Raw genomic sequence first — 26,673 nt, forward strand, 5'->3', positions numbered from 1 at the left:
TCTCTTCTTATGAGACAGTGTCTCACTGTGTAGCCCTGGTTGGCCTGGAACTTACTATGTAGACCAGGCTGGCCTCGAACTCACAGAGATCTGCCTACATCTGCCTCCCGAGTGCTGGGATTAAATGTATGAAAACACACAGGTCTGTTTTCATTGAACAGTTTTCTGGTTCCACAGGCTTATTTTAAACCCAGATGTGGTATGGTCTCAGACTCTCCAGCAGGGGTCACTGAAGTGCTGCCAGGGTAAGAGGGGGGCTGCCAAAGGCCCTTGGTGTTAGAGGAGCAGCCTTCCTTGTGGTTTAGCACAGATTTGCTTCCAGCGGGAAATATACACAAAGAAAGGCCGGGTCACCCACTAAGCTTGGGGATGAGTCCAGGAAGGCGGGACCTGGCTGGGGCCCGAGTCCGCAGTGCAGGGGCCTTGGCCAAGGGCCCTGCCAGACCAACCCAGCCTTGGGGTTTAGTGCCTTTGGCCTTGGATGTCCTTTGACTAAAAAGGGGGAGCCTCTCGGCAGCAATCCCTAAGACAAGGACCCAGAGCCGATCCTGGGACCAGTTCCCACAGCCTGGCCCTGGGTGGGTCAATCTGGGCTAGCAGGAAGGAAGGGCAGGCTGCTGCAGGCTGGGGAGGAAGTGGAGAGCTCCCTGGCAAGGAGGACAGTGAACTGTAAGTGAAAAGATGCTAAGCGGAGGTCAGTGGCCGGGTGGCCAGGGTCTCCAAGGACAAGGAGGCCCAGGGCAACATCTGTTTCCATTCCCAGTCAGGAGTGGAGCCAGTGGGGCAGCCACCCTGTACAACTGGGGAGGCCTTTCCCACCCTCCGCTCCTCCCCATCTCCTCCTCCTCAACCCCCTCATTCTTTCTACCCCTGCACCCAACCCCCCCCCCCACACACACACACACGCACCCTTCGCTGAACATAGCAAGGGAGCCACAGGGGTAAGGCGCTGCTCCAGGGCACATCATGGGGCTGATGTGTCAGATGTCAGCTCTGTCTTCCGGCTCTCTGCTCAGAGAGGCTAGAGGCTAGCCGGAGGTCACACAGCAATGTGCTTGGACACAAGACCCAAGTTTCTCAACCGACAGCTGCTAACATCTCTGAATGTCTCTTCCTGTCTAAAGGCAAGGGACTAAGGATATACCACATAAACTCGATATGGCAGCGCATATCCGTAACCTTGGGAGGTGGAGGCAGGAGGATCAGAAGTTCCAGGGTTGGCAAGATGGCTCTGTGGGTAAAGGTGCTTGCTGCCAAATCTGGCAACCTGAGTCCACTCCATGGGATCCACACGGTGAACTCTCGAAAGGCTGCCTTCTGATCTCCACACCCATGCTACTGTGTCCCTCTCCAAAAATAAATAAGTAAATAAGTATAATTTTAAAGAACATTCAAAGGTCACCCTCAGCTACATGGGGAGTTCAAGCCCAGCCTGGGGCTGTAGGAGACCATTTCTCAAAAAGAATAATTTTTAAAAGAAAAAAGAATGTGATGTAGCTTTGATTAAAACTGGTCTTTTATCCATTCACGGGGAGAAGGGTGTTGTTAGCGTATTTTTAATACAGGAAGGGCTCCCAGCAGCAAGCCAGCCTCGATCTGGCAAAACAATGGGTCCCTATGGCACCGCCCAAGCACTTGGGGACAACCAGCCAGGGCTGTGGTCCCCGGCCTGCATCCTCTCTACCCTCCCCATGCTCCAGACCCTTGAAATCTGGATCTCAGTTCCTCTCTGCCTGTTTCCCGCCCCCAACCAAGCCCAGCCCCTACTAAGCCTCCCGTGGCCTCTGACTTCAGCCCCACACCTCAAGTGACCTCCCGTGGTCATAGGGCACAGTGGTTCTTAGCAGGCTCTGGTCCCCATCTGGTCCCCACTCTGCCTCTCTGCTGTGTCCTCTTTCCAGTTCTTCCTCTTTCTGACCCCCAGCCTCCGCAGCAGGATGGAGACAGTGTGGCCACCTACCTGACACTGTCACAGTGACTGTGAGACTAGTACTCCCGCTTTGAGACCCAGCCTCATTCTGTAGCTCTTGTAATCCTCTTGCCTCCGTCTCCCAGAGGCTGGGAGGACAGTTGTGGGCCATCATGCCTAGCTTTAAGTGAGTGACTCTTCTTCATACACCAGGTGTTCACCTGAGATAGGATGTTGACCCCGTGAACAGAGTGGGGGCTGATCAAATGGAAGGCCACTGTCCAAACCCTCAGAATAAGGCCTGACATCCTTATGTTTATCAGAACTGTGGGTTGATATCTGAGTCCTCCACTTGGTCTTAAACCACAGAGGCACAGAGCAGGGTTTGGGGCCCTCTCCCTGGTGTCCTCAAGCCTGACACAGGTAGATATTCACAGGCTTGAATGAATGAGGGAATGAATGGGTTCCACACCTCCTACGCCATATTTCTCTGTGCCAGAAGTCATTCCCACTGGAGTATGAGGTATGAGACACTACCACTTTTGCCTGGTCTGATCAGCATGCTTGAAACTGTGTCTCCCTGGAGGACGGCGACCCTGAGTGGTGGCTGTGTCCCTTTACCTTGAGTCCCCAAGCACAGCTCTCTATGTTTTCTCCTTTCTCTGAGGTAGCTCCTCCTTGGTAGAGACAACCCCCGCCCCCGGGGGTTCACTGGAGGAAGGCTCACCCCCAAGTCTGCAGGAAGGTTCACAGGTTGGAGACTTCACAGGGAGGCATCCTACCAGGCTGGGGTAAAGTCCAGATTGTCTGGGTCACACAAACTAGAAAGATCTCTGCAACTTGGGACTTGGAGCTGGGAAAGGGGCTGGTCCTGACCTCACAGTAGGACACAAGGCCCTGCTGGAAGCATCCAGTGGCTGTCATCCTGCGGCCACATCAAATCCCTGATCAAAAGGGGAACTGGCTCCCCAGGCAGACTTGTTCTGTTTGTTTTTGGACCTTTTTACTTCCACACAAAGCGCTGTCAGCCCAGCAGCTCCTCAAGCGCCTTGACCTCCCGTGGTTCTGTCCCCTGAAGTCCCCAGAACAGTTGACCTTCTTGTCCCCAAGCCTCTGCAGGGTCCTTTTATTCCTTACCATAGTGGAGACTCCAAGACTCTGACTACCACTGTAGGTCTGGTGGCTCAACCCAAGAGCATCTATTGAGCACCTAATGTATGCCTGGCCCTTCCGTGTTATCCAGGGGACACAAATGTCAGTTTAGTCACACCTTAAGACTTCAGACTGCAGGCCTGGTTTTGAAGACCACCCGTCACTAAATCTGAGGGGCAGGAAGAATCTTTGTGCTTAAGAGGATTAAGTTTACTCAGCAATAGCAAGCACTTGCTGGATATAGGCCAGGTGCTGGGCACAGCTGGAGGAGGTTCAGACAGCTCCCAGGTGGGGTCCCCAGGGTGACAAATGGCCACATGTTGAGCAGCTGTGGCAACCTGGTTCAGCTCCCTCACTGCATCAAGACTCAAGTCCAGATGTGGCAGTGGGTACAGAGGTCTCCAACCTCCTCTTTACTCCCCTTTAGCTTCCAAATGCTACACAGAGAGCTTATTAGAAAAATCACACACACACACACACACCCGCATTCAGTTGCTTCGATTCAGGACTATGGCCTGATGCGGAGGAGGGAGTCATACGGGCGGGCGGCTCATAGTGAGATCAAGGTTTGGATCAGGCCTGCGTGGGGGAAGTCGAGTGTTAGAGGTTGATGTGTTAGAGGGCGATGAGGTATCACAGAAGAGTGACCGAATTTCCTCGCAGCCATATGACCATACAAGGAAATGGGGGGGGCAGACACAGTCATGGTTCCATGTGACCCAGTGGAGTCATTTCAATGCAGTCCCAGGCAAATGTCAAGAAAATGCCCGCTCCCCACCAGTTTACAAAGTGCTTTGGGGCCATTGTGAGAGCCGAGCTGAATGGCCTGGCTAGTAAAGTGCTCCCCCAGCAGACACAAGGACCTGAGTTGGATTCCCAGGACAAATACAAGAGGAGGGTATGGCAGCGTGTGCCCATAACCCCAGCGCCGAAGAAGCCAAGACAGAAGGGTCCCTAGTGTTCACTGGCTGGCCAGCCCAGCCGTCTTGGAGAGTTCCCAGTCAGTGAGGAACGATCTAAAAAATAAAGTGAATGGTCAGTGTCTGAGCAATGTGAGTGAGGTTGTCCTCTGGCCTACAAACACATGCACACACACACACACACACACACACACACACACACATACACGCACACATGCACAGGTTGCGTTTGGCACATGGCATCTGCTTTATACTTAGGACAGTCCTCATTTGGAGCTGCCATATGATGCATGCTTAATGGTCCCATGCCTGTGTGTTGGATTAGACGGCACAAGTGCAAAAAAAATGGGAAGGGGACCCCAGCAGCACCTGCGTCAGGCACAGCAGGGTCAGCAATTTTCATCTACTGCTCAAGGACACAGTTTGATGGATCAGATCCGTGACCCTTGAGTGACCAAAGAGGCCAACAAGAAAACCATGAAAAACCCAACCAGTGGAGCTGGCTTGTCTAGTTCAGAAAACACAGATCAGCCCTCCAGTCAGTGTAGATGCGCCCAGTGGTGGTGGCATAGGAGAGACTCTATCAGGAGCCACACTGGAAATGCAGGTCCTGCCGGAGGGGCCTGTGGGACCAGAGGGAATGCTGTGTGTGATGGGGGCATACTGGGAGGAAAAGCCTTCCCGGTGGGGAACTAGGAAACCTGGCACAGTTAAGACAGAGGGAGGTCAGGAGGGTGTCCAAGAGCATCATCCCAGTTTAGGCAGAAGCCAGACCACCCACGGAGAGGCCTAGAAACTGGGCCAAGAGCCTGCTGTCCAAGAATGTAGTGTAGGCACATGTGGAGAAGGGAAACGGGGGCTGGGAGCTGCTTTAAGGGCCCCAGGTCCCAGGTGCTTATGGTGGTGGGTGGGAGGATAGACCCACCTTCATGGTCCACAGGCTGTGCCCCAGGGTCCTCTCATAGGTGGCAGAACTGAGGCTTGTACTCCTACCCCCTGCAAGTGCCACTGGGCTGACCCCACCTCCTTCAGGAGAGTCCCTCAGGTGGTCTTCGGGGCTTGGGATCACACCTTCACCGCACAGTGTTGCGTGATGTCAGAGCAAGCACGGAACCTTCTTCTTCCTCTATGTCCTCTTCTGAGAAATGAGCATCCAAACTGCATCCATTCTCTGCATGCACAGGCAGCCATGTTGGTGATGGGCAAACTGTGAGTGGCTCCCGGCATCGGGACCCTCAGCGCAGACAGATGGACGAAGTTGCTTTACTGGGCAGTCAGTCCCACTGTATCCCAGGGACACATCAGAGCAGGAACCCAGAGATAAAGAACCCATGATCTGCCTCCCCATACCAGGGTCACAGGCTCCTGGGGTCCCCTGTCCTCTCCCTGCAGCACCCCCAAAAGCAGTTTCTAAAGTGGACCGTCACCAGCAGTGCTGAGAGCAGCCAGTCAGCAGCCCCAGCCCAGCCCAGCCCGAGGCAGCAACAGCGTGCTGGTTAGAGAGGAGTGGCAGGCCCCTCCCGGCCACGTCTCTGCCGGTGCCCCCCTCCTCCCTCTGCCCAGCCATTCGTGCTGAGCTGTCCAACTTACAGCCACCCTCATCACCGGAGTTACAGGGTGGGCTAAAAATAACCTGAGGACCAGCCATCGCCCGGGGCGCAGGTGCTGGGTGGGGACACAGGATCCCAGAGACCCTGTGCGGAGGACCAAGCCTGAAGCAGGCAAAGTCCTTTGGTCCGTCTGCTCTCAGGCCCCACCCAGGCCAGCGTCCCTCCTCCCCCTTAACCCCTTTTACCTCCTCTCCCGGGCCTGCTGAGGTCACTCGTGCTGAAGGAAACCCTGCCACCAGCCTCAGGATGGGCTGCTGCGGCAGGAAGGCCCTTTGGTCTCTGGGCTTCATGCTGCTACTGGGCACCAGCTCTGCGCAGGACACCTGGGAGGCATTGCTGCCCTCTGGGCTGGTCGAGAAGTCCCGTGTAAGTGCCAGGATGTGAGGAGGAGGGACGGGCGGGGGGGGGGGGCTCTGTGGGTGGGAGGTGACCCAAGGGTCACCAGGTCCTCAAATGCTGTGGTTTCTCAGCAGGGTGGGAGTCTTCAGTTTGAGCTATAGTGAATGGTTGGCAGAGGGGACTCAGTGCCCTCCCGAAGACACTCTCCTGCCAGCAGTGAGGAAGAGACATGTCTGCCCCACAGGGAGACTTTGCCTTTTGAAACTTAGCTGAAGCATCCTTCTTCCTGGAAAGCAGAGTCTAGTAAGAGTCTGAGGAGAAACTGAGCATTTAATGTCCCCCCACCCAATACACCCACCCACCCCCAGTGCCTGAAGCCTGGCTGTGGTGTCTTGCTCAAGCAAGGAACCACTTAGTGGAAAGTATGCCGGCCAAGCTCTAGATGGCAACCTGTTGGTACAAGATGAAGAGGCCAGCTCTCCCCTTGAGGGGGAAGCCGGCTACCTGGGGACAAATGACAGCAATCCCTAGAAAGGTTCTGAGAAGAAAGTCAATGAGAAGCAGGCACGGGGGAGCCCTATGGCTGGGTCTAAGGCAGAGCTTGTCTTTGGCTGTGTGACTTCCCGCAAGTTGTTTGACCTCTCTGGACCCCAACAATCTCCTCTGCAAAAGATAGAGTGATGTGTTCCTCTAGGCAAATAGGAGATTTTGTTGCTATTGTTGTGTGTGACATGCATGCATGTGTGTTTAGAGGTGTGCACATACACGTATGTGCAAGTGCCTGTGGAGGCTGGCAGTTGGTGTCAGTTGCTTGACTTCGATTGCTCCATTTAGTTTACTAAGGTCTCTCCCTGAACCCAGTCAGGTGGGCTAGTCTAGCAGGCCAGCTTGACCTGGGCATCCTGCCTGCCTCCCGAGTCCTTGGGTTACAAGTGTCTGCCACTGCCGCTGGCTTTTACAGGCATTCTGGAGATTGCAACTCCGGCCCCACACTTGCATGGCAGGTGCAGCATCCACGGAGGCATCTCCCAGACTCTGGTGCTGGTGTTTTGAGGGCCACTGTTTGGCAGACACTGTCCTGGGTGGGGGACTTGTCTGCCAGTGCCTGCTTGGGGTGTTTGCGCAGCAGGGTGGGCAGCAGAGCATCAATGGGAGGAAGGAAGCCCTGGGGTGTGTGAGCTTTTGAGCATCGAGGAGACAGATAATGAGGAAAGGGCCGGGGTGGGTGTAAGGTGGGCACCTTCCAGAGGAGTACAGGTCGAGGGGACAGCGTACCTGTGATGACACTTCACACACCTGGGCAGATGTGCGGCTTGGTGTGCAGAAAGCGCCCAGGACTCAGAATGGCTGGTGTGTCTCACAGGCTTTAAATCAAGGGATGGTGAAGTACCAGTGCTTGCCTCCTGGGAGGGATTCAGGCTCCTGGGGCTGGGGCTGCTGGACTCCCTGCCTGGTTCCTGCCTTCAGATCAGCACCTGGGACATTCTTGTGTATGATGTGAAAACAAGCGTGCCTGGGACAGAAAGGGAGTTTGATCAGCTCTGCCCAGGAGCAACAGGAAGGGCCTTCTAAGGTTGGAGACATTTGACGAGGGATTTTGAAGGGGAAATACAAGTTTGCCCGGTCAAGAAGCATGGGGCTGGGATACTAATCCCTACTGAGATGGATATTTTTGACACGAGTCAGAAAGTCGCAGGAGGGGAGTCAGAGAGTAAAGGGATTGGAGATGACGTTCATATGAGACACGTAACCTCCAAAGGCTTCCTGGAAGAGGCGGCTATCCTGAAGGGAGTTTGAGGAATGATTAAGAATTAGGAGGAAGTCGGGTATGGTGGCACACATCTTTAATCCCAGCATTCAGGAGGAAGGTAGATCTCTGAGTTCAAGGCCAGCCTATAAGGAGATTTCCAGGATGGCCAGGACTACACTAAGAAGCCCTGTTTCCAAAAAAAAAAAAAAAAAAAAAAATTAGGAGGAAGGAGGGGGGAATTCCTGGAAGGCTCAGCAGGACCTGAAGCTCAGAGGCCAGAGGCCATCTAGAGGGGGTTGGATTGGGAGGAGGGCCCGAGGGAGGGGCGAGCTGCAAGGAAAGATGCTTTTGTACCTTTCCCAGGCCCAGCTCTTTGTATCTTGTGCTCCCCTTGGACACAATCCCTGGGCTTTACCTTATCCACAGACATCAGCCCCTCCCTGCTGCCCAGACAGGCATAGGGGACAGAGTGAAAGAAAGTGGGGGGAGAGAACACACCCCGGGGAAGGCCAGGCTGTGACTCAGAGGCTAGCCTTAGAAGTTCTTTTGCACAGACCTATCGAGGATCTGTGCTGGCTTGGGCCACTCGCTGCCCCTCTCTGGGTCTCAGGCCGTCCTTTAACCTGAAAGTAACCAGGAGAGATGCAGTCCACATGTGCTTAGAGGCAAGATGCTCGCGTAGCCTTGCTCCCCTCCTGCTGCTCGGTGCTGATTCTTTGATGATGGTGGGCTGGTCAGACCTTGGGACTCCAGCTGCAGGCATCTGGAGCAGGCTTAGCCTAAGGGGAGCTACTTTTATTGAGAACAGGGTCACAGTTAAACGTTAACTCCAGTATATCTACAATGGAGAATTCATTACAGTCTGGTCTAGAACGTTCTCTAAAGGCTCGTGTGTTGAAGGTTTGATCCCTAATGCAGTCGTGGAGACAGAAGGGGCTTGTGGGAGGTGATTGACAGGTCAGAGCCTGAGGACTGGGTGGGTTAGTGGATCAGTCCCCTAATGGGCATATACCTGGATGGAGAGTCAGGATGTAGGATGTCCTGAGAACTTGAGAGGGTGGGGCCTGGTGGAGGAAAGAGCTCCCTGGGGACATGAATTTGAAGGTTTAACCTGTCCCTGCCTTTCCTCTCAGCTGTCTGTCTCCCCACTTCCCGGCTCTCCCCTCCGTTTCTGCTACGGTCTGCTTCTCGGGCAAACAACAAGACAGCGTTCAGAGTGAGACCTCAGAAACCCAGAGCCCAGGCGAACCTTTCCAGCTTCCCTTCCTGTTGACTTACTCAGGTGTTTTGTTATAGTACCGGAGTGCCCACTCACTTGCTCACAGTTGAGGGGGCAGCTCATCTGATACACAGCCCTCGGAGGGCGTGGCTGTTTTGTCTTTCTCGCTGGCTCTGACACTTATGCATCTGTGGACTTGTGGGAGACAATGAGGTTACACTTTATATTTCTCCTCTTTTCATAGCCTGGAGTTAGCCACACCAGGGTGGACAGCCCAGGCAATGGAGGTGAGATGGTCATTAAACCCTGCCAGTCACGTGTACCTATGCCCCCTCCCTGGTTCATCCCACCTTGAAGCTGTTCAGTGGCGTGGCTTGTATCTGGAGACTGAATTTTTTTTTTCTAGAGCAAGGCTGTTCATTTCCTGAGTGACTCCCAGTAGGGGACAGACAGGAACACTAACCCTGTCTTCTCACGTGAAGCCCTAAAGAATACCTAGGGATGCCGGATAGTGGTGGCTCACACCTTTAATCCTGGAACCCAGGAAGCAGGGGCAGATGGATTTCTGAGTTTGAGGTCTGCCTGGTCTACAGAGCAAGTTCCCTAGGATTGTCTTCTATGGGAGCTTCAGTTTCCGTGTCTGCAGTGGGGAAATCAGGAACAGGTGCCTTGTGGGTTCAAGAAACGCCCAGAGTTGGGGCGGGAGAGATGGTTCAAAGGTTGAGAACACTGGCTGCTCTTCCAGAGGATCTGGGTTCAAGTCCCAGAACTCTCATGGTGGCTCACTACTGAGTGACTCCAGTTCCAGGGGATCCGACGCCCTCTTCTGGACCCTGCAGGCACCAAGCACACACTATGGTTCATAGACATACATGTAGGTAAAATACCCACACACATATAAAAATAAAAACTAAAAAGACCAGGCCTTTGTCTGTGCCTGGCACCACTTTGCGTGTGCATACACACACACTCGTGTCTATGTCTGTGTGTGTATTCGCTTGAGTGATGTGTGTGTAGATATTATGGGTGAAAACTTGCATACATGTGTAAACATATATATGCACATATGCATATGTATGTTTAGGGTATGTATTGTATTGTCTCTATAGCTGTGAAACCTATGACGGTACTTCGGGCCGTGACAGCTGGGAGTGCAGGCACTGACCCCTTCCCCAGAGACCGCCCCACTTCGTGCTTGCTTTCAGGGTGTCTTGCCTGCACTCTTTGCTCTGTTGCTCTTATCAGCGAGATTTGTTTATCTTTTCACTAGCTGCTTTTGCAGAAGACAAAGGAAGTGGAAGGGTTGCTCCTAGGGTGGGTCTGGCTTGCTTAGTATCAGGGGAGAGTCCGCCCAAGCTGGAACTGGGCCAAGTGAAGATGGGCAGTGTCTTGGGGTCCAGCCCAGAATTCCTCAGAACCAACTGAGAGTCCTGCACATATAGGCTCAGGAAGAGGGTGTTCTTGCCACCCAGAGCATGAAGGAAGGCATGGAAAGTTCTAGAGGGCATCATGTGTGCAGCTGACAGCAACTCCGCTCCAGCTGAAGTCTTCGGAGCACCCTTCTGGGAAGAGCCCCACAGCCTGCTATAAAGGCCCAGGGCATCCTCACTCTGAGCCCCAGCGCTACAGGCCAGGGAGATGCTTATTTTTAGATCTCTGACGTCCGAATTCCAGAGGAAGGGCAAGTGGGGCTCCAAGGAAAGTTGGCTTTCTTCCTCCATCATGCAAACCAGACCTGGAAGACATTTTTATTGGTCTAGCTATGAAGTCTCTAGAACATTCCAAAGAAGGGCAAAGCTCTCTTATGGAATGAAGGGGTGGAGAGTGTAGGGGAGGAGTGGGGTGAGCGCAAATTTGCAGGTGGGGTGCCAGCTCCCTAGATGGAGGTCACTCCACAGTTCTCTCTAATGGGGCAGTACTGATATTTACCCTCCAAACAGCCCAGAACTGGAGTGTCGAGGACAGTCTGCATACCATCCCCTCCACACATCACTTATCTGTGTGGATCTCTGCTTTCTCATGAGCCCTGTCCACAACACACATTTCTTTTTATTCATATTGTTTAAAAATGTTTAAGTTGAGTTGTACCTTGTATAACATAAGACATTCTTTTATTTTTACTTTTTAGTTTTTTGAAACAGAATCTCATGTTGCCCGGGCTGAACTCAAACTCCCTATGTCACTGAGTATGACCTTAAACTTCTCATCTTCCTGTCTCCACCTCCTAAGTGCTGGGGTTGCAGGCATGTGCACCATATCCAGTTCATTCAGGGCCGGGATTGAACCCTGGTGTTTAAGCGTGCTAGGCGAGCACACTATCAACTAAGCTTCACCCATGGCCCAAGACAAACCCTTGGGGTGTGTCTGTATATGTGTCTTGTGTTTGTCTGGATGTATATCTATGTGCGTGTGTCTATGTCTGGTATGTATCTATGTTTGTGTGTGTGTTGTATTTGTGTGCGTATCTATGTGTGTGTCTCTCTGTGTGTATATCTTTGTGTGTTTGTCTCTACTTAAGTGTCTCTCTATATGTGAATATATGTATGTGTGTCTCTGTGTATATATCTATGTGTGTGCCTTGTGTGTATCTCTTTGTATGTGTATCTGTGTGTGTCTCTCTCTATGTATCTATGTGTGTGTGTTTCTGTATGTGTACCTATGTGTGTGTGTATATTTGTGTACACGCACAGGGTCATGCAGTCACCAGTTCTCTCTGCTTCTAAAGTGTTTCCTTCCCTCCCCCCACAAAGGAGACCCACACCCAATGGGCATTTGCTTTCTCTCTCCCAGAGGCCACCCAAGGGCTCTGTCTCTGTGGGTCACCTGCAGAGACACCATGGGTTCCTTGTGTGTGTGTGGGGGGGGATTCACTCTGCACACGATCTGCATGTGATGACACACAGCAGGTTTGGGGATGTGGCTGGTTCTTGTCCTTCCCCCAAGGCCCATGTGATGTTCCAGCCTGAGATGGCCGTCACTTATCCACCCGGCTTCCTCTGGTTGTTAGAGAACACTGAGCCTGAACCTCCTGATTCTTCCCTCTAACGCCCATTGCAGGGTCATTTTCTGTGGGCAGCATCAACCAAAAAGGGTTTTGTCAACCTCTATAGGTACTAGAGTCTCTCTCCAGGTTAAACATAGCCACCAAACTACTGAAGAGCTTAGGGGACTCGCTCTACTTGAGTCTGGCATATAGAGCTGAGAGACATCTGAGTGGTACCCAGAGTATATATATATATATATATATATATATATATATATATATATAATCCCTAGTGGGGGCACAGATGAAGGCTGAACAGCATGGGAAGGGGGGGCAACACCCTCCTGAAGGATGCTGTCATTCTTGCTGAGCCTCTGGCTTTTGTGAGGGATTTGATGTGCTCTTGTTTGGTTTCTAGCCAGTGACAATATAGGCAGGAAAGAAGGGTGGGTTATGACTACAAGCAGAGTTGGGAATGAGCTGTTTCTAGAATGTACCTGGATGAGAATGGCAGATGGCTAACTGTGTCCTGAACTGGCTGTTCCCCAGGAGAGTAGAAGCTGGAGTGTGTGAGATGAAGGACCCTCAGAGCTAGGCTCCGGAGGAGTCGGGGTGATCCAATCTGCCTCTGTTTCTGGAGAGTCACATTGACTTGAGCAAGATGCCTGTTCTAGTCCCAAGCCTCTATTTCCCCATTTGTAAAGTGGGCTAATAACACCTTCAGCAGGGCATGCTACAGGCCCCGGCGTGGGGTAAGAGCTTGTCAGGAATGGCTTCAGGCCACAGCCATGAACCAGACGGCCCAGATTCTGAGTTGAGCGCTTCCTTGGGTGGTGACCATGTGCCTCGGTTTCTTCACTGTGGGACAGTGCCATCAAGAGACCCCATCTGAGAGAGAGATAAGGCCACACCCAGCAATTGTCAGAGAGCCGTGTGGGCACAGAAGCCACATGCCCCTCCCCTGCTCTCCCAAGAGTTCTGTCACCGCGAGGTTGTCACTGTGAGGTTGTTACCGTGAGATTGTCACATTCCCACTACACTATTGGGGGGGGGTCTTCTGTCTCTGAATGTCCTCTGTGCCCAGCTGGACCAGAGCCTCTGGGGCCAGGGACACATTTTTCTTTTCCTTCTTTTCTGTGTTTAAGATTTTATGTCTATGGGTGTTTTGCCTGCACATCACGTGCATGCAGTGCCCACAGAAGCCAGAAGAGGGCACTGTATCCTCTGGAACTGGAGTTACAGACAGTTGTGAGCAACCATGTGTGTGCTGGGAATCGAACCCTGGTGTTCTGTAAGAGCAGCCAGTGCTCTAACCCCCGAGCCGTCTCTCCAGCCCTGCAAGCTTGTGTAGAACCTGTCTTAGCATCACGCCTCAGTCTGTGGCATTGTGGGTGCCCAACCAATCACTCCCTGAGATGTGTGGGATGGAGGCAGGGAGTGATGAAGGGCCTTGAGGTAGGTTGTTGACAGAATGTTATACAGATAGGAAGGAAGGTCCCTGAACCCAGAGTCAAACGCGGTAGAAGCAGTGGTGGTCACTGCTACCTGGGGTGAAGCAGTGTGGGTGCTGAGCTGGGCACCTCACAGGCCAGGTCCTATCACAACCACAGCAACTACTGCTATCGCACCCATTATGAAGAGAAGGAAAACTGAGTCTTGGGTAAATTGGTGATTTTTTTTTTTTTTTTTTTTTTTTTTTTTTTGCTGTAGACTCAATCCCACGACTCTAAGGTTCAACCCCAAACTGATCTGATTCTTAAACTTGAGCCCTTAATCTGAACTCCGCCAGCCTTGGTCCCATTCCTCTTGAGTCTGCCTAAAGGTCGACCCAGCTCCTGGGTCCAAACATGAAGGATGAGCCCAGGGTGTCAGGAAAGCAGCAGAGAGAGGGGACAGCACGTGCAAAGGGCATGATGGATGCAAGTCAGAGATACCGGTAGCATCATGGTGGCCTCTGGAATATGACTCATGGGCTAGCCCTGTCTAGTCTTTAGATTGTGGTGTCCTAGTGAGATAGGAATACACAGAAACAGACAGACACCCAGACAAACACACAGATACCAACACACATATACATACACAGTGTACACACACATGTGCACATACATGCACATAGGTACATCCAAGAGTGACAGAAGGCTGGAGAAGGTGTTGAGTGTGAGCAGAGTACACAGTGACCACCCAGGCAGGTGGTGGACAGCTGCAGGGGACAACCAGAACTTCTGGGGAGGGTGCAGTAGGAAGATGGGAGGGAAGATGGGTGGGAGAGGATGAGGGGTTTGGTGAGCCAGTCCTGGCCTGACCCTTGGGGCTGTCAAGCCTTTAATCTGAGACCGGGAGGGGCTGCAGAGTACACCCTGTTTCTTTGAGTTCTCAGATCTCAGGAAGCACCTTTGTTGAGAGCTTTTCTAAGTGACACCTTGTAGGGCACGGAGTGTTCTTCCAAACTGTTTACTCAGGGCCCCTCAGTTCTCAGTCCCCAGGGGGCCTCTGCTGTCAGGAAGGAGAGTAAGGTGGTGCTTATCTCTACCGTGAGAATCAGGCTGTGTTCCCATGGGACAGCAGCGGCGGGCATAAAACCTGTTTCTCGGCGGACCCCTCACTCAGGCTGCCCCCCACAGAGACAGGAGGCCAGGGAGGTTAGAGAAGAGGCCAACTGCTGGGCCTCGGGCACCACGGTGCCTGCACACAGGTCCTGCTGGGAAGAAAACCGTCACCTCCCCTGACAGTACCCAGTGACTCTCAGACACCCTCTGAAGGGACCGCATGGCTGTCATGGTGGATCAGGATTAGGACTGGTTCACTTAATCCTGTAGATGATGAATGTGGAGTGGAGGGTGAGGGCTTATGTCCCCTGCTGGCAGTTTCCAAGCAACTGGGGACAGCGTACAAACGTAGGAGACAGAGAGGGGCTGAATGCTGAAGACCGAAGACTGCAGGGGTCGGAGGGCCCACACAGGTCTCCCTTGAGTCTCTGGGGACTTCTAGCGTCCGGCTTTCCTCTCCACACCCACGAAGCAATGCCTTTCTCTAATCATTCGCTTCCTTGCTTCATTTATTTATTTTTGCATGTGTCTGGGGGAAAGATGTATATATGTAGGGTTATGGGTAGACTTGTAGAGATGGGGGCAGATGTGTGTGCGTGTGGGGTAGATATTTGTATGTGTGAGAAGTGAGGGTGTGGGTGCAGGTGCGGGTGCGGGTGTGTGCATTGGTGTGGACGTCAGAGCACAGCCCCAGCTGTTGTTCCTCAGGCTCTGTTCACTTTTGATTTTTCGTTTGTTCGTTGTTGTTTTTATTTGTTTTTTTGTTTTGTTTTGTTCTTTTATTTTTTATTTTATTTTATCCGAGACAGGATTTCTCTGTATAAGGGCCCTGGCTATCCTGGAACTTTCTCTGTAGACCAGGCTAGCCTCAGACTTAGAGATCCAGCTGCCTCTGCCTCAGGAGTGCTGGGATTAAAGGCGTGCGCCACCACTGCCCAGCTCTTACCTTGTTTTTTGAGACAGGGAACTCACAAAGTAGGCCAGGCTGGCCCACCTCTGCCTCCCCAGCACTTGGGAGACCAGCGCTTTGCAGTGGACCTGGGTGTTTACAAGGGTTCTGGGAAATGAACTCAGGCACTCACGCGTACAAGTCAGGCTCCTTACTGAGCCCCCTACTTCTCACTAATTGAAGGAACAATCTGTGCAAGCAAGAAGAGAGAGATTTCCTGGGTGAAGCAGGCTGTAGCCAGAGCACCCCATCTTAGCTGACCCCACCCTGCCTGCTTTGGGTTCCATCTACGTGTCAGCTTTTGGTTAGGAAACCGAAAGCCACTGACTGTTCTGATGCCAACGTGGGGGGGGGGGGCACAAGGGGGCAGCATTTATTCCCTGTGACCACACTCCCCCTGCAGGACATCAGCAGTAGTGCATGGTGTTCACAGTCCCAGAGATGGCAGCACAGAAGGGTAAGGACTGTACCAGAAAGATCCATGCATCTGCTAGTGAAGGAAGGCCACCTTCAGGAGGATGTATATGCTGAGGACTGGAAGGTGATCCAGCCAGAAGATAGAGGCAGAGCAGTCTTCCGGGCAAAGGACTAGTTTGTAGGAGTGGCCCCCGGTGGCACCTAGCTCGTTTCCATTCAGGGACAAATGTCACGCTGGGCACTGTGCATGTCTCATCACAAAACCCAAAGAGAGAGGTGCTGCGTTGTCGCCACATGGAGAAGGGGCACATAGCAGAACGCTAACTCCCAGGACCCAGACTTGAAGTCACCAAAACTACAGAGCAGAACTGGATAGAACTGGATGAATCAGGGCATAGTTAAGCCTCTCTGGCTCCCCACGCCAGGCATCTGCTTTGCCTGGCTTTGGATTAGTATAACAAAAGAGAGTACACGAATGTTCTCCAGTGCCATTGCCACCTCCATGTTAGTAGCATGTGAGACTTATCCAAGATGTTAGGGATTATATAGTCTGTGTGTGATCTGTGAGTTCTTAAAGCTCTAAACATGTTAATGGATTGTAAAAAAAAAAGGTATGTTTATACAGAAATATACATGTTTAATATCTGCATGTGCATTGACATGTATACCCACATATGTATAAACACATGTAGACAGACAGATGAGAGTTATCTCATGGGGATCATAACTTAGAATGTAGATTACTGGTCCAGCTCCGAAAACACCCTTCTTCCATGGCTTCTTCCTTCCCTCCTCCTGTCCTTTCTGCTTCCCTCTTGAAACCATCTCTTTGGGGACTCAGAAAAACAGCAAGTCAGCCCCAGAACTGCTCCAGTCCCGACCTGCCCTAGCAGCAGTTTCTGCCAGGGTAACTGTTTTCCCAGGGAGGAAGCTTGGCCTGAGAGCCTAGGTCGATGCCCTTCCACTATCTCCCACAGGCTGAAGAGGGTTCACCAACAGGCCCCCGGCAGCCCCGTGCAGACCGCTGCCCACCACCCCCACGGACGCTGCCTCCAGGTGCCTGCCAGGCCACACGCTGCCAGGCCGACTCCGAGTGTCCACGACACAGGCGCTGTTGCTACAATGGCTGTGCCTATGCCTGCCTGGAGGCTGTGCCACCTCCACCAGGTGAGCTGAGTTGGATCCAGTGCTGGGCTGAGGAGGAGAAGGAGCTGAGCTGTGTTTGTGCTGAGCTAACTGCTGCCCAGCCTGGGTGCTCACCTGCAGCCTTCAGCTGTAACTCCACCATACCTGCAGGATGCAACTGCCTCACCTGCCTGCATGCATGGAGCCTCCAGCATGGAATATACACATTCCAGGGATAAGGTCACCACTGTGAAATTCCACCCTTTAAATAGGGGTCCAGTCTGTGGGATGGCTCAACCTGTAAGAGAGTTTGGGATAGAGGGGTCAGGGCACCTGCAACCAAGCCTGGTGACCTGAGTTCAATCCCTAGAACCCACATGGTGAAAGGAGAGAACACGCTCACCACCTCCACATGCACCCACACACCCCAAAAGTAAACATTCTAGACGCACGTATATCTTTATATACAGGGTGGTAATGTAGCCCCGTTGGTAACCCTAGCAAGCACAAAGCCCTGGGTTCGATTCCCACCACTGTATAAACCAGGTGTGGCGGCACACACTTGTACTCCCAGCACTCAAGGAGGTGGAGGCAGAAGGATCAGAAGTTCAAGGTTGTTCTCAGGCGTTCAGAGTCTGCCTGAGCCATGTGAGGCTCTGTCTCAAAAGATAATAGTAATAAAATCCTGATCCTTTCCTTTAAAATCCCTGACCAGTGAGTGCCCCGTGTCCCCAGCTGGGCAGCTCCCCTAGTTATTCCCAGGCAGCCCTTGCATGCACAGGTGGAACCCTGATCTGACACCTGGGTGCCCCTAACATTTTCCCTGGACACCTACAAGGTTCACTTCCTCACAGCTCTGGGATCCTCCTCTGCGAGCGTGCTCCCTTGCCGGCAGCCCCTCCTCCAGCAGGTCCTCCCCTTCTTCCCGCTGCAGATGTCTGGGTTTACTGTTTTTGTACCTAGTGTCCCCCACTTGGAGTCGGCCCCACAGGGCAGAGGGTGAGCTACTCTACTCCTTCCCGTATCCCAGTACTGAGGTCTCTGGATCCATGCAAGGCACTCGGTGGACATGGAGTCATTCATTCATTTCCTGTCGGCAGGGGTGGTGACGTCAGTTAGCGATAACAACAATGACATCTGACCCAGGTCTCTCAGCCTTAGCACTTGGCTGTGGATTGGGGTACAGGAGGGTGACGGTGGCCTAGATGCTGGGGGCCTGTAGCATGTCCCCCAGGGCAGTGTGCTGGAGCCAATCTCACCTCTTTGATGAGGTGAGATGCCCCTCCCTCAGGGCTGGTCATGCTGAACTGCCATAGCAAGCCCTTCCTCTCACCCTGTTCTCTGTCAGTTCTAGACTGGCTGGTGCAGCCCAAACCCCGATGGCTTGGTGGCAACGGCTGGCTGCTGGATGGTCCTGAGGAGGTGTTACAAGGTACCTACCATGGGTCCCCAAGTCAGAGCCAGCCCCTTCTTCTCACTGGGCTTCTATGGGTCGCAGGGATGCCGGCTGGGGACTCAGCCTGGTTTCTGTGGCCTGAGTGAAAAAAAAAAAAACAGTGAGACCCTCCCTGATGGTGAGCCTCCATCTCAGTAGAGAATGAGAAGAAAGGGGATCTGGGACCCCTAAAGTCTTAAAGGGCCTCATTGCCACCTATAAAGAAGGAATCCTTATGTGGATGGGGCATGGAGGGTGATTTCTTAAAGGAAACACAGGCGTGAGGCCCAGGGGTTTGCAGAGGTCGGGCTGTACATGTGTATCCGCAGCTGTACCTGTGGCTTTGCACACCCTCATGTGAACCATGTCCATCAGGGTATGCTACACCTGGTCTTGTGGATATGGTTGAATGCGTGTGTGTCTGTATTTAAGCACATGTGTGAAAAAGCATGTATATATGTGTTAATTGGGGTGTTTTGTGTATACACGGGTGACTATAGCTGTGTGTGCATGTTTCAGGGTATGCCTGTGTACATGTATTCACATGTGGTTCTTTGGGTGACGGTGTGTTTAGGATACTGTGACTGTGTACGTGTGCACTGGGTACTGCTCTCTCAGAGTGTCTGGGTGCCGCTTAGAGTCTGGAAGCAGGTGGGAGGTGGTCTCTCTGGGTACACATGTATGTACAAATATGTCCCAGAGTCTGAGTGTCCATGTGTGCACTGTGTGAGAGACACAGATACGGCTTGGTATCTGGGTGGGGCTAGAAATTGGCTTTTCTGGATGGGGTGCACTCTCTGCTCCCCAGACCTTCCATCTGAGACCTGGCCTGTGTCCCTCCACAGCAGAGGCATGCAGCACCACCGAGGATGGGGCAGAGCCACTACTCTGTCCCTCAGGCTATGAGTGCCACATCCTGCGCCCAGGGGACCCAGCCCAGGGCATACCTAACCATGGGCAGTGCGTCAAGCAGCGCCGACAAGCGGGTAAGTGGGGCTGCTGCTCCGAATGCTGCTCTGGCCCAGCCAGTCGGCCCTGGCCCCACCTTAGTCTGCCCTGCACCCCCCAGGCTGTCTTGCCCCCTCCCTCCCCCTCCCAGTTTTCCCTGGTCCTGCCCCAGTCTAACCTGGCCCCGCCCCACCTTCCCTGGCCCCGCCCCAGTCTGCCCTGGCTCCAGTCTAGTCTGCCCTGGTCCCCTCCCAGCCCACTGCCTGTCACCTCAGGCTGGCTTAGAGTCCCCTAGCCTCACTTCCTGCTCCCTCCCCTCTGTGTCCTGCTCCTCCTTGTAACTCCAGCTCTGAGTCAGCTACCTGGGTGGCCTTGGGGTCAGTCTCTTCATTTCTCTGAGCCTCAGTTTACTCCCCTGCAATGGGGACCACTTCATGTTGTCATGGGATCAGACGAGAACATAGGTGCAGAGCTCTGGGAGTGGAGCCAGCTGTTGGGGAACACTGGATCTTGTATACCCATCTCTAGATCTGTCTTTAACCCCACAGAATTTGAATTTTTAAAATCTATTATTATTGTGTATGTGTGTGCCCACGCAGGGCAGAGCAGAGAAGGCGCATGCCACACATGTGACCTGTGAGAACTTTGAGGACTCCAGGCTCGCCCTCCACCCTTATGTGGGTTCTAGGACTCACACTCAGGCTTGGGCACACAGAAGACACCTTTACCTGCTGGGCCATCATGTGGCCCAAACCTCCTAGAATCTGAATTGTCTGAGAATCCTTGTTTCTCAGATGGCAGCTGACCATCGGTGCACATCTGTCGCTGAGGTCGTGGATGAAGCAGTGGAGGCACAGGCTCCAGTCGGTGTGGAATAGGCTGAGAGCAGGGTGATCAAGCCGTGAGCTGGGGTTCTGTAAGAAACAGCCAGGCTACCCTACACACATGATGACCACTGTCACTCCACAAATGTTCCCGTTTATGGCTGCCGATCCCTGGACGCCAGGTCACAGGGAGGGAAGTAGTGGGGGTGGACCTGCAGACATAGAAGGCAGGCAGCTGTCAGAGGCTGCGAGACAGAGGGATGCCCTCCCTGAGAGACCCCAGCTGGGCTAAGGATGCTTCATATATTGGAAGCCCCAATCCCTGCCTCTTTTGACAAGGTCTCACGTAGCCCAGGCTGAACCAGACCCTCAACTTACTATAGCTAAGGATGGTCTTAAGTTTCTGATTCTTCTACCCTGATGTGTTGGGATTACAGGCTAACACCAGACATGGCCGTACTGGGTTATGCACAAGGGGATGGAGCAAAGGGCTTTGTGTAGCGAGGCAGCGACTCTCCAAACTGAGCTGCATCCGAGCCCCAGAAAGGTCCTTGTAGTCCGCTGATCTTGCTCAATTGATTCTATAGTTTCTAAGACTGGTGTAAATCAAACCGGTTCAGACCAGTTCTAGGGAGTCTGAACCCAGTCCAAAGGAACCCACGTCCTGGGGGAAGCTGAGCAGAGAGAGCAGGCCATGTCCAAGCCTGAGAAGGAAGCACAAGGGAGGCAAGAGTGCAGACTCAGAACGTGGGAAGCATCTGCAGCCTGCTTCTTCTTTCCTGGGTGTGGCTTTGCTCTGTCACCATAGGCTTTCACAGCCTCAGTTTTTCTATCTGTAAAGTGGGGCTTGGGGTGATGCAGTAGGCACTGCAGGGGCAGATTCTGAAGCTCACTGCGTGCATGCCACCTCCAGCCCAGGCACAATAAGAGGGAGGAATCAGGTCAGGGACCTGCCCCACCAGCTGCAAAGGGCATATATAGACCTGAGCATGCACCTGTGTGTGCTTGCACCTGCACAGGCCCACGTGTGCTGTGCATGCCCCCCTCCCACAGGAACACCTCCAGCCTCCCATGTGGAAGCAAATTCTCCCAGCTTTGACTGCAGGGCTGTTGCTTAGGAATAATTGGTGGTAATTATATCTGAGTTTGGAGTCATCTTAAAGTCCCTCACCTTCCTTTAGGGCAAAACTCCCAACAGACAGAAGAAGACATATGCCACAGTAACCGAGAGATACAGTTTAAAAAAAAAAAAAACAAGGTTTTTAAATTGCATATTCAGAGTAATCTCAGACTTACAAAAACGCTGCAGGAACACTACTGGGAACATCTCTCCAGGCCCAGCACTGTCAAGGACCAGCCTCGACAAAAATACTTCTTACCAGGGTAGGAACATGAGAACTGAAGAAACATATGTAAAGAATATGAAGACGCTTAAAAATAATAAGACAGAAAACATAGAAAGTATCGGGAGGGCATTCCAGTGTCTGAGATCTTGAAATCCACCCCCCACCCGTGTTTATTTTTCCATGGCTTTTATACCCAACATAAGGGGGGGACAAGGTAACAAAAGGCTTTATCAACATGATCCAAAAGCAAAACTCACACAGTCAATGGCTTTATCACTGTGAGACACTGGATCATCAGCATTCTGTTGTCTAGGCAGAGAAGGTGCTCTAGTTCACGTATGCTGAAGACCACCCTTCCCTAGGTGACCTCATAGTTACTAAAGAAGGAGCAGACGTATGTTTGCGTATCCTGACCACCTGTCAGGATGGCACCGACTTACTAGAATGAGCTATTTTAATTTCAAAAGTAATCACCTCCTGAGTCAGGCCCTGCAACTACGCCTGTCCATCTCCTGACAGTCAGACGAGGTGGGCATGGGCCTGCATTTTTCCACCTCCACACATCACTGTTAAAACATTTTTCTTCTCCCTCCCTCTTCTTCAATAGAAATGGACATACGTGCTTTCTTGAGTCATCTGAGAATTAATTGCTGGGGCTGGATACATGGCTCAGTGTGTAAGAGAGTCCTTGCTTAGCAAGTATGAGGAGCTACAAAAAAACCCTGAGTTTGGCCAGGTGTGAAATCCCACACACCTGGTGGGTGAGGCAGACCCAGAGAGATTGCTGATTGCCAGTCTAGCTCCAGGGTCAATGAAAGACCCTGCCTCAAAAGAATAAGGTAGAAAATGGTAGAGCGGGACACACAGTGTTCTTCTATGACTTCCAAGCTCTCTCTCTCTCTCTCTCTCTCTCTCTCTCTCTCTCTCTCTCTCTCATACACACACACACACACACACACACACACACACATACACCTGAATGCATACACACACTAAATTGCAGGCTCTTCACCACTTCCCAGAGTCAGTCAGGAGAGTATTTTTGGCCTCAGGTCCCCTTTGACCCTCAAAATAATGTCAAAATATCTGTGCAATGCTGCAGCCGGAAACTGACGAGCACGGCCTCCCGAGCAAGCGTCTGAAAACTTTCTCTTCCCACTTGTTTTCCAGAGGGGAGGATCCTGCGACAGAAGCTTCACAAGCAATACCCAGGTAAGAGGGAGAAGGCACTCTTTCTCTGCAGAAGACATGAGGAAGGGAGGCAAGCATTTAAGAGGCAACGGAGATATCAAAGTCCAGGGCTGAGCTAGAGAACAAAACGGCAATTAGGTTTGAGAAATAAAGCCGAGCCCTGTTATTATGATGTTGGGCAGGACAGATGTGAGGCAGAGAGGGTTCAGGGCCACCATGTCCTCACCCTAGTGTCGGGATCCGGGGATGGGCACAGCTGTGTCCACTACCCTCAGGGCACTGGAGGAGATGGTCCTCCATCCATCTATCCGGTTGTTCTTTTATATGAGAATTCATACATACACCTACTCATTCGTCCACCTATCCATTCTTCCATCCATCCACCCACCCATCCATCCATCCACCCACCCACCCACCCATCCACCCACCCACCCACCCATCCATCCATCCACCCACCCACCCATCCATCCACCCACCCACCCATCCATCCATCCACCCACCCACCCATCCATCCACCCATCCATCCATCCATCCACCCACCCACTCACCCACCCATCCATCCACCCACCCATCCATCCACCCACCCACCCACCCACCCATCCATCCACCCACCCATCCATCCACCCACCCACCCACCCACCCATCCATCCACCCACCCACCCATCCATCCACCCACCCACCCATCCATCCATCCATCCATCCATCCATCCATCCATCCATCCATCCATCCAATCTCCTATCCATGCACTCACCCACCCACCCATCCATCCATCCATCCACCCACCCATCCAATCTCCTATCCATGCACTCACCCACCCACCCATCCATCTACCTCTTTTCCCATCCACCCTCTTATCCATTCTTCCATCCTTCCATTCTTTCTTGCATCCCCTTTTCTGATCCTCCCTTCTCATCCATGCATCTACCCATTCACCCATCCCTCTCTCCATCCTTTCTTCTACCCATCTACCCTACCTATCCATTTTTTAAAAAGATTTATTTATCACCTATACAGTGTTCTGTCTGCACGAATGCCTGCAGGCCAGAAGAGGGCACCAGATCTCATTACAGATGGTTGTGAGCCACCATGTGATTGCTGGGAATTGAACTTGGGACCTCTGGAAGAGCAGTCAGTGCTCTTATCCTCTGAGCAATCTCTACAGCTCTGTCTATCCATTCTTTTATCTATCTATCCATTCTTTTATATCTCTGTCTGTCTGCCTGTCTGTCTGTCTGTCTATCTATCATTCATCATCCATCATTCATCCATCTACCTGCCCACTCACTCTGCCATGAATCCACCACTCGCCTATCCACTCATCTACCTGCCTACCATCAATCCATCACCCTTCCATCCATACAGCGTGTCTTTATCAGTCACTGCTCACCACTCAGGGCTGGAGGCTGTGACTCCATCTGCCAACACATTGAACCCAGTTCCTGTCACAGAGTAGCTCGGGCAGGAAATTCAAATACTCATAAAGCCTATGTGGTTCTTTCATGGTACCAGTGACAAAGGCTCCAGATGTCACATGCCAGATCCCACGAGGACCCTTTAGACCGGAAGAGCTTCTAAAGAGAAGCGCTTCCTAAGGAGGGATCAAGAAAGCTCAGTTTGGGATTTGGAGGCATTGGCAGTGGGAGGATGTGTGTGGTGATCAGGGGGAGGTGTGGCTGTCCCCCGTGGCTGCAGGGCATGATGAGTGAGCTGAGGAATGGGGTAGGCAGGAGGGCCAAGGCTAAGGCTCAAAGGTGCAGCACCTAGCGGGTTTGAGGCCTTGGGCTCAGTCCCCAGGATCCTAAAGATGGAACAAAGAAATGCAGGCAGGGCCCTGCTGAGGCAAGAGGAGAGCGTGCAGCCTGCCATGCCGTGCAAAGCATCCATCCGTGCTACCTCCGGTGCTCACAAGGTGCGCGAGGGGAGAATTTGAGCAGAACATCTGCCCTGCAGCTGTGTTCTCGTTGCAGAAGGGGACTCCAAGAATGTGGCCGAACCTGGAAAGGGACAACAGAGGCACTTTCAATAAAGCAAAGACTGTCAGGTAAGTGGAGGTGAGCTGGTGGCTTAGACAGCCATCGTTCCCGTGTTGGCCACAAGAGGGCGACATCAGAATGTCACAATCCCTACAAATCCCAGTAGGTCAGAAGCAGAACCCAAACCTGGCAGTTAACCTCGTTTCTAGTCTGCCGCCTTCACGACTCCACGCTTAGGCCAGTGGTGCCTTCCTGCCCCACAAATCGTGTCTTCCCCTCCACTCTGCAAGACAGTACTGTAGGGAGCGCGTGTCTGACTGCTGTGGTGCCAGCACCCCTGATTCAGCATTAGTTGTGGCATCTTCTGAACCCCACTGCTCAGCAGTAGCCGGCGGTCTCCACTAGACACCACAGGGAATGATAGATAAATCCCACAAGTAGGGTTGACATTCTGTTAAAAGGAAGTCTAAACCAGCCACCTGGTACATCAACAAGGAGGCCACAGATATACCAAGGACCGCACAGGGAATGACTAGCAAGGTGTGGGAGCTGCCTCCAACGAGTGTGAGGAAGACCTGAGGTGTGTGTGTAGGGGACACTGAGCCCACAATTGAAAGCTGGGGTGAAAAGGTACCACCTGGACTAGCAGGCTGGAGGACACGATGGCACCAGGGGAGGGATGTGGAGACTGCGGTCCCCACGGTACATCACTTCAGCTGTGAGGAATCACCGAGAGGATGCTGAGGGGATAGGGATGTCAAGGAGGCTCTCTGCATAGGGGCTGCCCAGCAAAACAGCCGTGCTGCAACACACTCCCTACTCTGTAGCCTTAAGAGAATGTCTCAACTCTCCAAACCTGTTTTCCTGTCTACAAAATGGGTATGATGGGAAAGGGTGGTCAGTAGCTAATCAGGGACCATGGGGACCTTAAGGATTTCATCTTTGCAGAAACACATCTTTCTGGTGCTCCTGATGGGTTCAGGGCAGATGGAAATTTAAAAGGCCTGTGTTCTTTGCCCTGCCCACAATCCATTCATTTGTATTTTTTCCCCTTTGCTTCCTTTGCAGCCTTTGAGGACTCTTCCTATGCTTTCCAGATGCTAAGCCTTGGAAACGGGAAAAGAATTCGACCCTTGACATCATGCCCAGTGCCACAGAACAGAACTCCAGAGCTCCCAGGAACTCCCAATCCCAGTGTGACCCAGCCTGGCGTGGCAACTTGGGGGAAGCCCCCGACAAGTTCTGGGTCCCTGCCTGGCACCCTGGTCACATGAGCCTGCAGCTTCTAGGTGACTTTTGAAGATTTTGACTGTGAAGACCTACATGCAACCCGATTGCTCCCAAAATAAATCTGCCCACCACACCGTAGAAATGAACTCCTTTATCAGACCCGAGCCGCAGCCGTGTGCGCACATCTGTTGCAAGGGTCTCCGCGACCACCAGGGCTGGTAGAGTCATGACCCTCTGGAGGCAAGAAGGTAGTTCGGTTCCAATGACTACGTAGCTGGTGTTGGCTCACACTTCAGGAGTCAGTTTATTTTAGGCATCTGTAAGCACAGCACAGTTTGTTGAAAACTTTCTGATAGTTAACTCCATCCCAGTACACAATAAAGCAAAGATGTGATTACATCAAAACTCTTTGTAAACTTCATGTGACACCTTCTATAAAGATAGGTCCTATAGATTGATAAGCTCACAGAGAAAGTCTGCGAAAGGATCTGGTGTGGTCTCGGCCACACAGATAGCAAAAAGGTCACCAGGCTTTTCACACATCCTCTCCCAGCCTTCCGGGCAGACAACAGGTTATGCCTCCCTTCCTTTGAGAGAACAGCCCTGGGTGTTTAGTATGCCAGGTCCCCCTCGTGCTGATCTGTGAGGACAAGGACCTCTGTTTCTCCTACACACAGTCTGTGAGTGTGTGGAATTGGTTCTCCCCTGGCACCATGTCTCGGGGCCTGAACTGAGCTTGTCTGACTTGGTGTCAGCCCTGAGTCATCTCAAACCAGAGTTACGGCTTTAACTATTGAATATTCTCA

At 52.4% G+C, this 26,673-nt stretch overlaps 1 protein-coding gene and 1 long non-coding RNA gene across 2 annotated transcripts; one reads left to right on the forward strand and one right to left on the reverse strand.

The window, feature by feature from the left end:
- Positions 1-902: 902 nt before the first annotated feature.
- On the reverse strand, positions 903-5,916 carry LOC148118540 (uncharacterized). The gene is made up of 4 exons (XR_015736007.1): positions 5,777-5,916; positions 4,907-5,152; positions 1,961-4,077; positions 903-1,348 (listed from the first exon to the last, which is right to left on the reverse strand). It is a non-coding gene; the product is annotated as an uncharacterized LOC148118540 (long non-coding RNA).
- On the forward strand, positions 5,538-26,272 carry Wfdc1 (WAP four-disulfide core domain 1). Its single transcript, XM_087900464.1, has 7 exons — positions 5,538-5,957; positions 16,772-16,961; positions 18,268-18,351; positions 19,200-19,340; positions 22,643-22,684; positions 24,632-24,705; positions 25,706-26,272. The coding sequence occupies exons 1-6, from the start codon at positions 5,838-5,840 to the stop codon at positions 24,688-24,690; spliced, it is 636 nt and encodes a 211-aa protein (XP_087756590.1). The 5' UTR covers positions 5,538-5,837; the 3' UTR covers positions 24,691-24,705; positions 25,706-26,272.
- Positions 26,273-26,673: the final 401 nt, after the last annotated feature.

This window comes from Myodes glareolus, chromosome 22, assembly GCF_982192425.1.
Source record: "Myodes glareolus chromosome 22, mMyoGla1.1, whole genome shotgun sequence".
In the NCBI taxonomy this organism is placed as follows: domain Eukaryota; kingdom Metazoa; phylum Chordata; class Mammalia; order Rodentia; family Cricetidae; genus Myodes; species Myodes glareolus.